The 18,174-nt window shown below is 36.2% G+C and overlaps 1 protein-coding gene across 9 annotated transcripts in view; it reads right to left on the bottom strand.

The window, feature by feature from the left end:
* PTPRD (protein tyrosine phosphatase receptor type D) overlaps positions 1–18,174 on the bottom strand; it is a 1,060,901-nt gene that overhangs the window by 188,782 nt on the left and 853,945 nt on the right. For 5 of the 9 annotated variants that reach the window (XM_047699815.1, XM_047699813.1, XM_047699816.1 and 2 more), the window contains exons 5-8: positions 12,375–12,563; positions 8,679–8,789; positions 4,977–5,246; positions 1,559–2,140 (exon numbers count right to left, since the gene is read on the bottom strand). In XM_047699815.1, the coding sequence (XP_047555771.1) occupies positions 1,559–2,140; positions 4,977–5,246; positions 8,679–8,789; positions 12,375–12,563 (1,152 nt within the window). Of the gene's footprint in view, positions 1–1,558; positions 2,141–4,976; positions 5,247–7,258; positions 7,271–8,678; positions 8,790–10,387; positions 10,406–11,122; positions 11,132–12,374; positions 12,564–18,174 lie in introns of all 9 variants that reach the window. The other 4 variants (XM_047699812.1, XM_047699814.1, XM_047699811.1 and 1 more) reach the window with 2 other exon arrangements.

Raw genomic sequence — 18,174 nt, forward strand, 5'->3', positions numbered from 1 at the left:
TTCTACACTTTCTAATACGAGATATATGGAAAAGTTAATTACAGTGTTTTCCCATATATTAATATAGCAAATAAGTACAGAAGAAATAGAAAATTCAAGTAGGGAAAATATATGAATGTTTTTTAGTACAATTGTGATAAGGTATATATATTACAGCTATCTTTCATATAATTAGAGAAAATAATATATCCATGAACAAATAGAGAGAACCCAATAACAGTATAAAAATAAAACAAAGTGAAGCAGGCTGTAAATATATTCTGAGATCTCTAGTAGCCAGAGAAAATAGGTAAACACTCTCAGTGGCATGATTCATAAAGAATAAAATATGAAAACAAGTCAGGGTTAAACACGGGTTTGTCTAGTCCTGACACCTCAGAAAATTTCATTCCCAAGATTATCAATGAGTTACACTTAGAGATTATAGCTATGTCCAATAATATGGTTTTTTATTAATATGTTTTTTATCTATATTCTCAGAACAAACCAATAGCATACCACCAAAACACTGAGATTTTTTTTTTAAGATTTTATTTATTAATTTGTCAGAGAGAGAGAGTGAGTGCACAAGCAGAGGGAACAGCAGGTATAGGGAAAAGCAGGCTCTCCACTGAGCAAGCAGCCCAATGTGGGACTTGATGGCAGGACCCTGGGATCATGACCTGAGCCAAACGCAGCCACTTAACTGACTGAGCCACACAGGTGTCCCCAAAACACTGAGATTAACACAAGTTACAAGATGCCAACACCTCATAGGAGTCAAATTAATAGCTCACACATGTTCAAGAATAAACTTTAAAAGTCATATCCTCAACCCAAGGCAAAATTGATCTCTTTGAATCAAAGACCAGAGAGGTCTCATATCCACTTATGAAAACAGAACCACTAGAATGGCCAAGGGCTTCTCCATAAAATAGTGTGATGTCTGCCTGAATGCCAATGAAAATGAGTCAATGAGACCCCAACGTTTGATCTAGGATCTTGACAACAGTCTTTCTCCACCCATGAAACCATACAAAGAAAAAAAAAATCAAAAATCCATTAGGAGCGTATTTTTAGTGGGTTGCTGCCTGGAAAATAGAAGACACTTAAATGTATAAGTCTCCCTGACAAACGGTTTTATTTTTAACTTTATCTTGAACCACCCAATCTTTCATAATGAAATAATGAAATAATTCATATTTCATAATGAAATGAAATGGAATAATTTTGTGGGGGTATTCTATCAGAGTCACTAGTATAAAACAACATATTTCTATTCTCAAAATGCTGCATGGAGTGTCCATTCATCTATCTCATTCAGAAAAATCTTCAAGTCGCTTGGGTACATACACATTTTTTTAAAAAATGCATTCCTCTGCTTAAAAGTATTACTTATTCTTTCAGGGGTCCATGCCTGTCCCACTCCAGATGCCTTATCTTAACCTCATTTAGAAACTCTAAGTCTCAAAAATTAAAATTCATAGTTATCTTTGTCCTTTCTTTGTTTTCACCATTCACACCTCTTAGTGGCTACTCCTTCCCTCCTGCTCTACTCCCCATCCACAACCAGACTTACCTCCTGTCTGAGTGATGACTTGTATGTCACTCGAAAGAGGACCATCTCCAATTGAGGTAAAAGCCAGAACTTTGACAGAATATGTTTTCTGGGGCACTAAGTTGCCAATAGTAGTGATTTGGCTGTCAGCTACATTATGCTTCATCCAGTTGTTGACGTGCTGAGTGGGATCCATTGTATAATAAACTCTGTATCCTTGGATCTGTCCATTTGGTTCTTCAGGCTCCTTCCACTGTACCAAAATGGTGGTTGAACTTAACATCCGCGCCTGGACATCCCGTGGGGCACTGGATGGTGCTTGTTCTGAGGTTTGCGTTAGCACAGGTTCACTGGGAGGTCCCCGCCCAATGTTATTGACAGCAACAACCCTGAATTCATAATCCGAGTAGGGACTTAGTCCAGCAACACTGTAGCGTGTCGTTGCCACCCCATCAATTTCTTTGTAAGGTTCCTCAGAATTTTTAGGTTTATGTTGAATGATGTAGTAAGAGACAGGCTCAGGGTTTCCAGAGTCCCATGTCAACGTGATGCTTGTGGCTGTGCTCTCAGTCACTATAGGAGTTCCTGGAGGTTTGGGTAAGGCTGGGAGAAAAAAGGACAGTGAATATCCATCATCTTTAAGATATTACAAAGATCCATAAATTCTACTATTGGAATGAGAATTATTTATCTACTGAAGATTTAATTAGATTAAATTATACAAAAGATTGTTTTGTAAGTGGGTAGGCTGTACAGTAAGATGCATAGGGGGGACAAATCCCATTTTAACAGAAGCACATTAGAGCCCTGTGATTTGAAGCTTGTGTTCAAATCCGCCAGTTATTAGCTATGTGATCCTGGATGCATGGCATAACCTCTCTTTGCTTTAGTTTTCACATGTGGAAAATGGGAAGAAATATCAGTGGATTGTATTGTATAGCTGGGTAACTGTATTTCATGAGTTTGCTGTGAAGATTAATGAGCTACTCCACTAATGTCCTCAGAATATATCCAGCACCCTCAAAAAAATTAATTGCAATTATTATTATTACTATAACCAAGAGTTTGGCCAATTAGCTCTTTGCTTCAAGAAATACACAATATAACTAAATGACAACACTGAAAAGAACACAATTTAGAATATATTCAAATGGCTTTAAATCACTATGGAAGAATAATACCAATATTGTTTTCCAGTTATAAGACATAGATAATATTACTATAATTTAAAAAAATAATAATAATCTAGGGGCACCTGTGTAGTTCAGACAGTTAAGCATCTGTCTTTGGCTCAGGTTATGATCCCCAGGTCCTGGGATCTAGCCCTGAGTCTGGTTCCCAGCTCAGAGGGGAGCCTGCTTCTCCCTCTCCCTCTGCCCTTCCCCCCACTCATGCTCTCACTCTCTCCCTTTGTCTCATTCTCTGTCTTTATCTCAAATGAATAAATAAAATCTTTAAAAAAACCCAAAATAATATAACCAAGAATTTTAAGGTAAAAAAGGATAATAAAATTTTAATTAATTTCAAATTCATGTTTTTAGTTAATTTTCAAAAATGTTGTTAAATTATATTCACAAATTTTTTAAGTAGTTTACTATCATAATATTAGTCTATATTCAATATCAGTAATACTTGAACTTGTACTACCAGCTAACTTTTGAGAGAAAATCCAGAATGTAACACCCAAATGATCAGTCCTTTTGTACCCTTTTTCCTTGTCAACATAAAGGCAAAAAGTATAGTACTCTCTAGAGTGATAGCTTTTCAAGAGTCAGAAACTTGTACTTGATTACAGGCGTAACCTCAATACCTAGAATACTGCCTAGCAGTGTTAACTGAATGAATGCCTAATTGAGTGAGTCAGGATGCATTCTCCTCACTCTCTTCCACTTGCTATTTTTGTTTTGATTTACTTTTTGCCTACAGAATTCACCCTTATATTTATTTATTTTTGAGGTAGAGAGAGTAGAGAATGGCAAGAGCCTGGAAAACAAAGATAAGAAGTTGAACAAGATATTAGTTCATGTGACTCCTGATTTTGAATTCTTGAAGGTCTTCAGTAAACCTTCAAATATTTGCAACTGAAATAGTTATTATAAGAAAGGTGATTCAATATTTGTATATTACTCTAAGAACTATAGAATGATAATATTTGGCCAAGGGATTTTACTGAAAATAATAATAAAAAGCCATTTGAACAAATGTTCAAATACTCTGGATCGGCATTTTTCAAAACAGTAGATGATCCAAATTTTCCTTAGATGTGTTTCTGAATTATTAAGGTAAGTAGAAATATTTCTAATTAAATATATGTTTACTGATACTTAACACATTAGTTTTGCTGTCACATTTATTGTACAGTATAGGTTTTGTGCCTATAACGTATGGATAAGTTTAAGTATGCTTAAAAGAGTTACCGATGCTCAATACAACATTACTATTTTAAATGACTAAATCGTGACAATGGCATGTACTTTTGTTCTTATGTCACATTACTGCTTTTTATATGGCATATATTTGATATATATGCTTGGTGGGGATATGACACCAATTACAATATGTGTGTTATATTTTTTAGGATCATATGTCCTGGAAGGCAAAGATAATTTGTGTTCATTTTTTCAATAGTTCCAGACATTTGCAAGAACCTAAAGTCACCCTCAGTCTGTCCCTTTTTACAAAAGTGTTCTAGAATTCTATAAACAATGATAAAAACAATTTGTGAAATTTATAACTTTTATTAAAAGTTATTATTAAACTTTTTAAAAGTTATTATTAAACTTTTTGTTTATAGGAAGATTTTATTTTTATTTTTTTTCCACTTTATTTTATTTTATTTTATTTCTTTTCAGTGTTTCAGCATTCATTGTTTATGCCCCAACTTTGGTTACATTTAGTGCACTTAAAGAAAATAATATTTCTTGAGCACATAATGTATAGAAGATGAGAAATAAACTTAAAGTATAATGCTACTTACATTTTGATTTTTAATGATAAGACCCATCAAAATTTTACAATATCTATTTTAGATCATGTTGATTTAACTCTTTTTCTTTTGTCTTCACTGATTTGAGCAATTTATGTGCATTTTTCTATCATGCACTCTCACCAGGGCTCTGGATTAATATGAAACCTCTTTGCATCAGTTCTATCATAATGGTTGACAGTATCAACAGTTCTCATTTTGCCTGGTTAGTGCTTGGGCCTAGCTTATTGTTGAATATTTTGATGATTATCATTACTTAGGCTATCAGTCCTTTTAAGAATCTCCTTACCTATATATGTGTAGCTTAAATGATCTCACAGATATTACTGGGATTTGAAAACTGAACTCAGATGAACTGATACATTTTAGAATTCCAGGGGTAGACTTTGTAGAGACATTAGTCAGGAGACTTGAATGTACCTAAACCCTCAAAGCAAAAACCATTAAGCTTACCTTTGACAGTGATCTGTGCTATTGCTTCAATGACACCCAGTGTTGACATAGCAACACAGGTGTAATTTGCTGACTGTCTCACATCATTCAGTTCTAGTACATTTCTTCCTATTGGCATATCATCTTCGGGTGTCAGATCTTCTGCCCCCAACATCCACTTCACATAAGGCATTGGTGACCCCACGGCCACACAGGTGATATTAACACTTCCACCTGGCATGATTTCATGATTAGTAGGTGGGATAGAGAATCTTGGTGGGACACGGCGAACTGGAACAAAACACAAGGGAAAATGATAAAATAAAAGGCAAGATAAAGTGGCTTATTAAACATATGACATGCACTGTACAAACACAATTAAACAATAGAAACATATTGTGGATTTTCCAAAAACAAAACAAAGAAAAACTGTGGATAATACAGACCATACAAGTATGGTATGTGTATACACAGAAAAAAGTATTTAGTTTAGGTATTGATATCTTAGACACATTCATACAAAAGTTGATTCAGACCTACAAGGGCCCCACAAAAAATAAAAACAAAAACAAAAACAAAACAACAACAACAAAAAAACTATCTACAAACTAACAATACATAAACATCATGCATAAGATAAAAACAAAAACATACACATGCATGCATATAGCAAAGGTCCTATGCATGCATGTATATGCAGAAAAGGGGCTGGAAGGTCACCAGCAGATTTAAGTTGAGTATCAAAACCAACTTCAGTGCTGTGCACTTCCAGTTGATGTGAATGTATGTGTGGGACCACACTGTCACATCCCAACCCTGGAAAACATCATCTAGAGGACACGGAAAGTGCAATTTATTTGCTTTCAGACTCAGAGTAGAAGCAGCCTCAAGACCTCACACTAACACTGGAACAGACACAGAAATATAAACAAATATCAATTTATGCTCACAGAAGAAGAAACAAATCCAATGCCAGTAAGGATACTGGATTGGGTCAGGCAAGGCATGCACAAGATGAAGTCTCAAGGCCCGTGCTTAGGACAATGGGAAAAACAGCTGGAATCCAAGACAACAATGACAAAAGAAGAAATAACAAGGTAACAGCACTAAACATAAAGGGAGGAGATAAAGTACAGTGATTGAAACAGGGATTTAAGGGATGACAGGGCTCAAAGAAGGAATACATTAGATTAGGCTAGATTGTCAAAGATAAGGATTACAAATTCAGGAAGGGATCTGGTATTTCACATTTAAGATTCTACTCAGTTCAATCTAAGGTTTCTAAGGTAAAACAACATAGATGATGGTTACAAAATTGAGTAAGAGGCTTTTTATGCCTACATTCAAATGGTAGGACACTGGGTTTAAAACATACAATGAAACAGAACATTGAGAGAAGAGGTCATATTAAAGCAGTGCAACACAGAAAATATTACCAAGCAATTAGAGTTCAGTGTTCCTGCTTCAGATAATCTGCATGTTTATATGTGCTTAAGTACATGTGTCTTGGACAAAGAGAGGGCAAGAGACAAATAGGCTTCATCTTGGGCTCTTATTGGCAAAACATTACACCAAGAGTATTTTAGATCAAGAGGTAATCATTAGGAACATACCTTAAATATGGATAATACAGTGATTTTTTAAATTATAGATAAGTTAATAAACAAACAACCTCATAACCCCAAGAAAATGATATGTAAATAATTCTGTCTGTAAACTTTTTGTCTGTTGTTAAATTGGAGATAAACTTCTGTTGATTCGAGAGGGCTCGCTGTGATGGCCTCACAGGTGAATGACAGGCAGAGAAGAAAGAGTTAAGCATGCCTCCTGCAGCCAATTCACAGGTTACACAGAGCAAGCAGGAGCCACTGGAGACTCTAAGGTGTCAAAGAACATATCAAGAAAATAGAGGAGAGTTTAGACTTCATGCTTGGGATTAGGGGAACAACTACAAAAAGTCATTCTATGGGCAGCAGGCACCTTGTACAACAAAAATTAAGGTGAGGCAGGAGACGGGAAGAGTGGGGCAGGAAGGAAAGCAGGAACACTGACTGAGCTCATGGGACCTGAGAGAGTTAAGTGTTACCAGTTACCATGCACCCAGGTACATTCTCGCCCATCATGCACCACAGTTAGATACCGCCAGCAAGCACCGGAAGCCATGGCCAAGGGCATTCTCCGCTAAAACATACCATTAACCAAAAGAAGACCACAATGCAGCTACATTCATTTCATTTGTATTCTTTGTTATTGGTTTAATTAAGAGTTTTGTAAGGTGGGTAAAAAGTAAAAAACACACCAACCTTCTCGCAGCTCTGAGGGATGTAGGGGGTTTGATGCAGAACACAATGAAATGAGGAAAGGAGAAAAACAAGGGAAACACAGAGAGAGTAAAAAGGCCATATCAAGGCTTTCAACTGCTACTTGAACATCTTTACTTGCTCTAGTTAATCCTTCCTACCTCAGCTGAAAACGTTAGCAACACCTCATGGACTAATATGGTATAGAAACAATAGCTAGCATCATTTTGAAATTTTTCCATTAAAGAAGGTTCACATGCCTCATGCAGTAAAGGAGGTCACCATTGTAAGAAAAAAGGTTCAAGGAGCTTTCAAGGAATTTGGAGAAGAAATGGTTTTCTTCATATTCTCCCACCCCAGACTCTAGAAAAAGATAGGAGAGGAAAACATCCCCACAGAAACATTATTACCTCAAATGAAAATTTCAAAATCAAGCTAGATATTTTCCTAAGGAAACCCATCTTAAAGTAACTTAAAGCCCTCACAGTCTTTAATTCCCACCCCCACCCATGCCTTCTGTGGTTATTCACAGACATGTAGACCAGGAATAAGAGCATTTCCACTGGACAAAAAGCTATAGGAACCTGATTTGGAAAACTCTGGGGAAGAAGAAATACTTCTTTCTAATTGAAATGAAAGGTACAGACATTCATAAGCTCAAAATGTAACCACTTATATTACTTTATGAGAAAATATGAATGTATCTTCATAAGTCATTCTTGTCCCAAGGACAACTATCATTACTTGTTAAAAATAAAATCAGGGTTCCAGGGCAATGGAAAATTAAACTTTTCAGAATATTAATAACTTTTTAAAATATGTGTAAATATATGCACAGACATATACACATACATAATATCACCTGTTCATTAATTTTAAGAAGTATTAATAAAAGGAATTACAACTGTGCTATTTTCACGGAGCACCTTTTCTTTTTGTTTTTTTTTGTTTTTAAGTTAGCAGCTTTATCCTTATAGCTCTGCAGCAGAGGTCTTGAAGACATAAACACCTTTATGCTTGGAGTTGCACAGAAAACTGATTAGTAACACACCAAGCAATTATTTCAGAGTTTGATAAGGAAACAGAAGAGAAACAGCAACAGAAAAAAGAAGGAAAAGAAGAAAACTTCAAACAAATGCCAAGCATAGTTCAATCAATGCAGTCAAAGTAAATCGAGATGTAAAAATGCAAATATACTTACAAACTGCAAGCCTCAGGATAGGTTTTACTCAAAAGTTGTCAATATTTTTTTTAAACAATAGGGTCAAGATCTTCAATTCTCTATTTGCTAAAATGCTTCCCTACTGTAATTATTTAGTGTATCAGCTTGATACCTACTGACACAACAACACACATCTCATGGGTCTCTCAACTCCCCCTGAGCCTTAATGAAGAAGCGATGCCAGGGTGACGTCGTTCCTACCTCTCACATATAAATTGGCAGGGGCAGAATAGCGAGTGCCCGCGCTGTTGGTGGCAACACACTCATATTTTCCTTGGTCAGATTCTTCACTCTGTTCGATCTGAAGGGCGCCTGTATGGATATAAAATATAGTGCCAAAGAGATGGTCAGAGAAGGCTTTCTCAGTGCAGAAAGCTAAACCTCTTAACAATATGAAAAGCCCTGCAAAGCGAAGGTCCGCTCAGCGTCGTTTCAATCTCTCGCTAAGGTGCACAGACAGAAAATGATGCGATGAGAAAAACATATAGAGATTATTTTTTTTTACATCATCAATGCTAGCATAAGAAAACAATTATCTCTTTTCCCGAGCAAGACTTCTAGTCATAATTAATACTCTCATTTCCTAGACTAATAAAATGAAGATGGGTGAGACTGCTTCAAGGAAGTATGGCTTTTAAATCAAACAAAAGATTAATTTTTGGTTTTGTTTTGTTTTGTTCCATTTTGGTACCAAAAGTGGCGCAAAAGATAGGTACGCTCAAAAAAAACCAGGCCGGGTTTTCAAGAAAGTCTTCCGCTGAAGAAAGGCAAAAATACGCAGCAAGTACAAAAAGGCTGCACAAAGCAAAAAATTAAAATTAGTCATTATATATTATGAAAATATTACTTAAAGAAACAAAACTCCCTTAAGACATGCAGATTTTGAAGAAAAGAAAGACAGTTTGCCACGACTTACAATCATTTATTACATTTGCTGAAAAACAAAGAGCAGTTGAATTAGAGGGTTTTTAAAAAAGTTAAAAAGCACGGCCTATGCCAGCGAGGAAGAGCCAACCAACCACTGCTTGAGGACCTCGAGACGGATCCCCTAAGACACCCATCAAAATCCACCAGTGGGATTAGCAGTGTGGTGTCACAAAGCCCCAAGAAAAATACAAAACAAGAATTCTAAAAGAAATGAACACTGAGTCAAAGTATGAAAAACCAGCAATATCACATACCACCAAGAATACTGAGCACCTTTTGTTTCCATAGCCTGAAGGACAGAAGATCCAAAAATCCAGAGGCGAGTAATCCAAGAAAAAAAGAAGTGGGGGAAAAAAGCATTGCTGTCAGGTTGTAGGCGAGTGGGATCAGGTGGAAAGGGGAGTCATTCTTTGACTTTTAAGACAGTAAGAGAAAAAAGAATTGAAGAATAAAAGCAAAAACCTTTTGAAAGATAAAGACAAAAAGCAGATGTTCCAGGCTGTCTTCTGCATGTCTGCCACTGTTCTCCAGACCATCTTGGCTTTGGTCCAGAACAAGAACAGCTAAGGAAGAAAAAAAATGATCTTTTTTTTTCTCCGGTTGGACAAAAAAAAAGGAAAAAGAAGAAAAAAAAAGAAAAAAAGGAAAAAGGAAGAAGAAGAAAAGGAAAAAAAGAGGGACAGATGGTACGCTGTGACTGGTCTGTGGTCTAGAGACCTGGATATGCTTTCTTTGAAGCATATCACAACTTAAATAATCATTTCCATAAAGAAAGAAATGAACAAAACAAAGAGAAAAGGAAAAGAAAAGGAAAAGTCACAATATGAGAGTCACTGATCATAACCAAACAGTACAAAGGGAAAAAAATAAAGTTGATGGACATATTATTGGAATGATGTTGAAAACAGGACAAAGATGGGAGTGATGAGAGGACAGAAAGAATGAGCAAGATCATTCTGTGAACGTTAGTTCAGCACTCTTACCTCTTATTGGTGTACCACCTGGGTGGATAATATGAATGCAAATAAGATTAGAAAGAAGAAGCATTAGTACGAGAAGGAGGAGGCTAGGGCTGGGGAGAAGAATTAAATTAGATTTACAGAATTAAATAAGGTTTTAAAAGAAACTTGAATTACTATACTGGTAAAACAGGAATATATTAGATAGTATTATTAGATTATAAAAAGCAAGTTGCATTATACCACAGAGGGCAAAGACCACAATAGGCATCGTTGCCTTTCTCAGAGAAGCAACTGAGTTCTCAGGTCTGGGGTCATATCGGGTTAGAATTATATCTATATGCCTCATAGTCTTAAAAAAATAAATAAAAACTAAACAATACTTTTTAAAGACATAGTTTAGGAAAAATACTGGCTAATCTATTTAAGTATATATATAGATACTCATATATATATACTTTTATAGGAAATACTAATGACTAACTAGAAACAAACACTGTTGTTTGAATATCTTATGCTTCTCACTATGCTACATTTGTGTGATACGACTTGTGTACTATTTTATTTTTCTAGACAGTGTTCTTACAATAACAGTTCTGTGGATGTGTGCGTGTGCGCGCCACTACCGAGATCTGGTGTCTACACTGACAGTTAGTAAAATGCATGCCATGCATTTTATTAATAATAATAAAAATAATAATAATATTCTGGATATGGAAATTAGTGGGGGTGAAGTGCGCTTCAGAACTAAGCACTTACCAATAGATTCTGGAGATTTAAATACGGAGAGAAGAAAGACAGCATAAAAATATTATTATATTCCTTATAATTTGGTACAAATTTTTCAGAGTTAAAGCTTTATATACTAAATCATCTATGTTACATGTGAATAATTAATTCTTTATTTACAATAACAGAATGCTAATCTATACAATTCTGCTGACAACAAGCAAAAGAGGCAGTTAACAAGACGCTTTAACATCACAGGACAGGTCAAAAGCTGAGAATTCTGGGAAGACAGGCAGTTAAGTTCAACAACTTAGAATTCTATATCAATATTACTCCCAACGTCAAAGTAAACAGCTCATTACTACATGTCCCAGGGAGATCACCTAGGGACAGGCTCTAAAATTTAAGAAATTTAGAATTATGTCTATTTTTTAATCTAAAGAGAGCAAAGGGATGAACTTGGGATGGGGATGGAAAAGGGACAATAGGGCAGCAGGGAGAGAGAGAAAGAAGCAGCAAAAGCTGGAGTCTACCCCAAAAGCAGACTTCTGTAGATCCAGTCACTGGAGGGTTCAAAACTCTTTCGTGTGGGCGCACACTACTGTGGCCTATGTGTAGGAAATGCTCACTCACAATAATATAATAATAAAGTTAATAAAAATCCCCTCCTTTCATTGGTACTTGGTAAAGGACTTTTGCAAATTACATCTGGTTACTCAGGAGATAACATTTCTGTGGTTTATGTATTAGTGAAAAGAAAGCAGATGTGACCAAACTTACTAAACTTTGGTACTCTGATGAGGTCAAATGCAGAAAAGACAGAGAAAACACACTTTAGTAAAACTAAATCATTTTAGTGTTTAATATGAATCTTTTGGTTTTTAATGGATACAACCATTGGAGCTCCTTGCAAGATCTGAATGAAGTCCAATGTTGAAATTTTTTTTCAAAAGAAAACAGAGAAAGAAGAAAGAAAGAGGAGAAAATGGATCCATCAAATACTGCAGAAAAGCAGTAAATTAAAAATTATTAAAAATACAGTCACAGCAGTGAGCAATGTGGATTAAACAGAAGCTGCAAAACAGAGAGAGAAAGACTCTGAAACAGGCTATGACATCACAAACATGGACAACACATTAAATAACAGAGAAAGAGAAGAGGGAGAAAAATCAATACCTAAAAATTAAAATAAAACAAAATTAAAATTAAAATAAAGAGAGAGAAAGCTAAAAAAAAAAAAAAAATTCTCTAAGAGTTAGTGGAAACAGTAACAAGACCCTACCTGATCGTAACTGCTTAATTCGGCCATTGTTGTTGCTTGTGTCGACAGGTAAGAAATCTTTAAACCAAGTTATTTCTGGATCCGGATTCCCACTGGCTGCGCAAAGCATGGTGGCAGTGCGTGTACGCTCAACCACCTTCAACTGTGGGCCCATGTCAATGGTAGGGAAGCCCCTGGGGATTTGATCCTCTGCAAGACAAAAGGTGATACAAACATTATGTTAACAAGTCAGAGGGCCAAGATTCAAGAGCTATTGTCCATTCATCTTTCCCCTTACCTTACTCAGCATTCGAGAAGCTAATGCAAATCGGACAACATTGCACTATCAGATTAGGACACAGTCACAATGTTGCTCCTGGCCAGAATAATACACCATCCGCATATGAAACAAATAACCTAACAAAGAACTAAGACAGATGTGCTAAAGTCCATAATTGATGGAGAGAAAAGAAATTACAGGATGTATGCCTGAGGAGGTCAGTGAGTACCAGAGGACGCTCTGAAATGGGCCTTTAAGAACAAGAGGAAGTATTTTCCTCACATTAAGAGAGTATTTTCCTCTATTCCAAAGGCTTATAACATTTTCAGTCACTAAGAGTTAAATTCCTAAATTTTGAATCCTCAGCTCATCCAAAGTTCACTTCTCCCTAACCTACACCAAAATTGTCCCAGATCAGGACACCTGGATGGCTCAGTAGGTTAAGTGGTTGCCTTCAGCTGAAATCAGGATCCCAGGGTCCTGGAATGAGCAGAGTATCAGGCATCCTGCGCAGCAGGGAGCCTGCTTCTCCCTCCCCCAATCCCTCTGCCTGTGCTCTCTTTCTGTCAAATAAATAAATAAAATCTGAAAAAAAATTGTCTCGGATCTTATATCTTGCAAAATTAAAGTCCTCTTAAGTCCCCTAAGCATGATGATCACATTACTAACTGGCATGATTGGCTCTTCCAGCCAGCATTAGAAAGGTGTATTCTATCTTGAAGAAATTTTGATTTGAAGGAATTTCAGTTATGTGAGTAATGATTTTCCAAATTAGAACTTGGCTGTTTGAAAACCATTGTGAAACATTTTAAATTCTCACTGGTTCTGGCATTAATTTAACGAACCCTCCTTCATGACCTCTGATTAATTTTCAGGAGCCACCAATTCCAAAATTACTCAAAAGCACAAACACCAGTGAGAGAGAAAAAAAAAAAGAAAGAAAGAAAGAACGAACGAACGAAAGAAAGAAAGAAAGAAAGAAAGAAAAAGAAATCACCAGATGTGGCACCTCACTTTCCTTGGATATAGCCTGCCATTTCTGGCATGAGCCTATGAGTCTTGCTGAAGTCTGGGTTATAATTTCTAGGGAAAAGTGCTCCATTTTGATGCTTTCATTGCGTTGTCAGTCAGATCTATGTGTTCTCTACTCCCTCCCCTCTATCATTACAGGATAAACTCAATCTCCTAAATCTAGCTAGCAAAATCCTTTTAAATCAGGCCCTATTTTTCTCAGCCTCTCATGGATGATATCTCCCATAGGAAAGTTTCTTCTTCTCACACTGTAATTCTTAACCGTTCCCCAGACAAATCATGTTCACTAAGTACTCTGTGTCTCTGAAAAGCCATGCAGCCAAAATCACCTTCTTTGTAATAAAAAGCCTTTCAAATATATTTAATATTTCCCTCCTCAGAGCTATCGTGTAGTAACTAAAATCCATTTTCCTGTACTTATTATCATCAGTTTATCTCCCTACACCATGAATTCTTCCATGTCTCATTTATATCCAAATCCCTTGCCATCAAACTAGTCTGGATTACTAGAATTTTTTTTTTTTTTTTCTTTTTAAGAAAGAGAGAGAGGGAGAGAATATTAAGGAGGTTACACACCTAGCACAGGAACCTGACACAGGGTTTGATCTCACAACACTGAGATCATGACCTGAGCTGAAATCAAGAGTCAGACCCTTAACCAACTAAACCACCCTGGAGCCCCTGGATTACTCAAATTTGGGTAGAACCTCCAATGATCCCCAAGGTTAAATATAAATATATATACTAGTGACTGAAAACTGGAAAAAAAAAAGTTTTTCTACTACATATAGTAGAAAACTACTTCTGATAAAGAGTTGGCCAGAGAAATAGCTCAGGATTACAGAGATAGATTTTGAATGAATAAAGGTCAAAATATACCAAAGAATAAAACTCCCAATAAAGGGAAAGTTTCCCTCAACAACAATTCCAGATTATTGTAAGAGAAATTGTGGGGCCAAGAGAACAGGGAAAAGTGGGGACCCTGGCTCTCCTGCAGGGAGATAGAAGCGGCTAAGGCAAGTTGAGTTTGACCTCTCAATTCACTAGAGAATATTTTCCTGTCCCACCAGCTAGTTACAACTAGAGAATTTAAAAAAATTATAAAAATAATTCACCTTCAATGAGCTACATTTTACTTAACTTGAAAGCTATGACTGTTTTGAGAAAGCAGGAATACAATCTGTTTATTTGAATGTTCACACATCATCAGCCAAGCAGAAGTCTATGGTGGACAGGTGTCAGAAACAATAGCTAAGAATGAAATTTCAAGGTGATTTTTCAGGGCTCCAAGTTGGAATGTTAAACATTGCAAATGGAACAGAGCATTTTGCAAATCAGACTAATTTTGATAACCTACTCCATTTGAGTTCCATCAGGCTGTCCTTTATGACTTTAAAGGTTTCATCAATATGACATATTTACATCTATAGCATTGTTCTACTGTTACTTGAAAAACAAAAGCGGAACGATCAATAGCCATTGTATCATACATAGCGTATTAAACATCTCACTTGGCAGCTACTGGGATAAAATGCTTCAAAGGATAAAAAATAATTTACTTCAAGGGCTCCAAAGTCAACTACACTGGCTTAGTTACCTAGAAATGAGTTTTCTAAAAAGCTCTTAAACTTTGTTGTTATTTTCCATATTTATTTTTTATTTATTTATTTATTTTTTTATTTGACAGAGAGAGATCACAAGTGGGCAGAGAGGCAGGCAGAGAGAGAGAGAGAGGAGGAAGCAGGCTCCCTGCAGAGCAGAGAGCCCCATGTGGGACTCGATCCCAGGACCCTGAGATCATGACCCGAGCTGAAGGCAGAGGCTTAAGCACTGAGCCACCCAGGTGCCCCTATTTTCCATATTTAAAACCACCAATTTAGGTTAATAAAAAATCATCTTGAGATTCTTGAATTGATTCTGCATTTCCCAGGGCATTGTATCTACCCCCAAGACTTTGAATACTAGTTACATTAGCATCCATTAACACTGACCTACTAGTCATTACTTTTCTCAGGTTCAGCTCTCTGAAGAACCAAGCCAATATTCAGTACCAAGTGGCAAGTGTCAAAGACTTAAGATTGTTGCCCCACTTACTAAAGGTTCCTACTAAAGAAATCTAGAATTAATAACCATTTATAAGAAATGAAGTCCTCACCTTGGGGAAAGCTGACAAAACAGACTCGTGCCCTACCAAAAGCAGTCTAATATATTTGCATGACCTTTCTTTCCTTCTTGGCTCATAAAGAACACTCCAGAGCCCCCTTTTCATATACATAAGTGCACAACAAAGATAATCTTTCTTGCATACTAATCGGACGGTGGATGTAAAGAGTGTTCCTTTCTTATTTTTAATAAGGGTAATTAAATTCCATCCATCCCCCTTTTGCACAGAATCTCTTTGAATGTACTATCTTCATTAAATTTTCATGAGAAACATCACAATGAAACAGATTCAAGTAGCCAGAATGCTTACACATTGACAGATGTGGCTTGTTTCCAATTTGACTGTCAGGTATTTGGCAATAAAACTCAGTATTCGACATAAAACGAACTGTAGAAATAATGACATTTCTAATTGGAATGCTTATCTCAGTGGGTGTAGTTTAGAAGATGTTAATTGCTTTTTTTTCACCTTCTACATTTATTAGTGATTTATATAAAATATAAATTGGCCATTTGATAACATCAATTTTGATAGCTCATCAAATGTGTACTACCAGGAACTTGGGGGGAAAAATCAATAACTTTTATATCTTAACCACATAGACTTTTACAGAAAAAAAAGCAGCTATCAAAAATCAACAAATTGTCAATATGTTAGCAGCTTTAAACTTTTACATGAGGTGAAAAGAAAAACATTTTGTCCTATTCATTAATGTGCTCATTAAGCTTTAAAGTGCCTTACTTATCACTGTTCCATATTAATATTCAATCATGCAGAATTAGCTATTAATTCATCAACAATTTAAATCAGACTTGACCTTCACAAAGCCATTTGGTCTGTCATTTTGAGAGGCCATTAAAGGGCAGATTACTACATACTTGTGCTTAGTGAATCATGGAAGTCATACATATTTTGTTTGGAATGGCAGCTATAATAGACCTGGAAATACAGCGCATTCTTTGACTCTGTTTGGTGTCTTAATGAAATATGCTGATATGAAGCTTACAGTTCCATTAAGGAAAGAGAAACATGAATGTCAGCATCTTCCAGAGTTAACTTCCCATTTCTGCAGAACTTGTATTAATAACCCCTGACCTACCCAGGACCTGAGTGGAATGTATGGGGGAAAAATCTAATAGTGTTTTGTAGGGACTCATGTTTTAGATATCTGTGAATCATCAAATAAAAGTTTTTGCATAATTTGATCAGTTAAACTACTTTCATTGTTCATTCATAAAAAAACTTTTTTTTTTTTTTTTTTTTTTTAAAGATTTTATTTATTTATTTGACAGAGAGAGATCACAAGCAGGCAGAGAGGCAGGCAGAGAGAGAGGAGGAAGCAGACTCCCTGCTTCGAGCAGAGAGCCCGACGCGGGGCTCGATCCCAAGACCCTGAGATCATGACCTGAGCCGAAGGCAGCGGCTTAACCCACTGAGCCACCCAGGCGCCCCACATAAAAAAACTTTTAATGATATTTTTACTTGCGTTCCAATTCCACAAACACTGAACCTCTCTTATTTGATAGGAAAACCTCAAAACTAAATTGCCTGCTAAGACCAAAGCCTTCTTCCAAGGTGGCCCAAGCAGTTCATTTTGCCAAATCTGGCTGAGACTCTGAATGAATTCAAGTAGACAGGTGCTTTGACTCTGGTCCCAAGTGATTTAAAGAAGTTTTCAGTGAAGGACTGTTTGCCATGGTGCTACATTTCCAATTCATCATGTCAAATACATCAACTTTTACAAAAGCAGTATTAAAAGATTGGGCAAATACACCTGGTCATTTAGATACTATGAACAATGTAGAGGTTCTGATGAGAATGATAATGCCATAAAATGAAATCAGAATCTGGAGGAAGAGATAAGTTGTTGTTGTTGTTTTTTCATTAGAGAATTCAGCCCCCCGAATCATTTTTCTGAGTACCAAGCAATTCACAGTGGCTCCTTGTTTGAAGCCTTCAACTGGTGTTATCAATCAACCCCTTAATAAGTCAATGAGGGTGCTTGAACTCAGAAGCTCATAGAAGGCAGGGCTCTGTGTTTTTTCCTTTGTAACCGTGACCGTGTACAATGAACATTTGCAAATACACATGTTTAGGGAGCTGTGGCAAACATTTCAGCACTCACTCATGTGGCATCTCTGAATTCCTACTGAGTTTATTTAATGTCATTCATTTAAACAGTTAATCATTCTTTTAAAAATATTTTTATTTAAATTCAATTAATTAACATATGCTGCATTATTAGTTTCAGAGGTAAAGGTCAGAGATTCATCAGTCTTCTATGTTACCCAGTGCTCATTATATCACATGCCCTCTTTAATGTCCATCACCCAGTTACCCTAATC

Source organism: Lutra lutra, chromosome 13, assembly GCF_902655055.1.
Source record: "Lutra lutra chromosome 13, mLutLut1.2, whole genome shotgun sequence".
Lineage (NCBI taxonomy): Eukaryota > Metazoa > Chordata > Mammalia > Carnivora > Mustelidae > Lutra > Lutra lutra.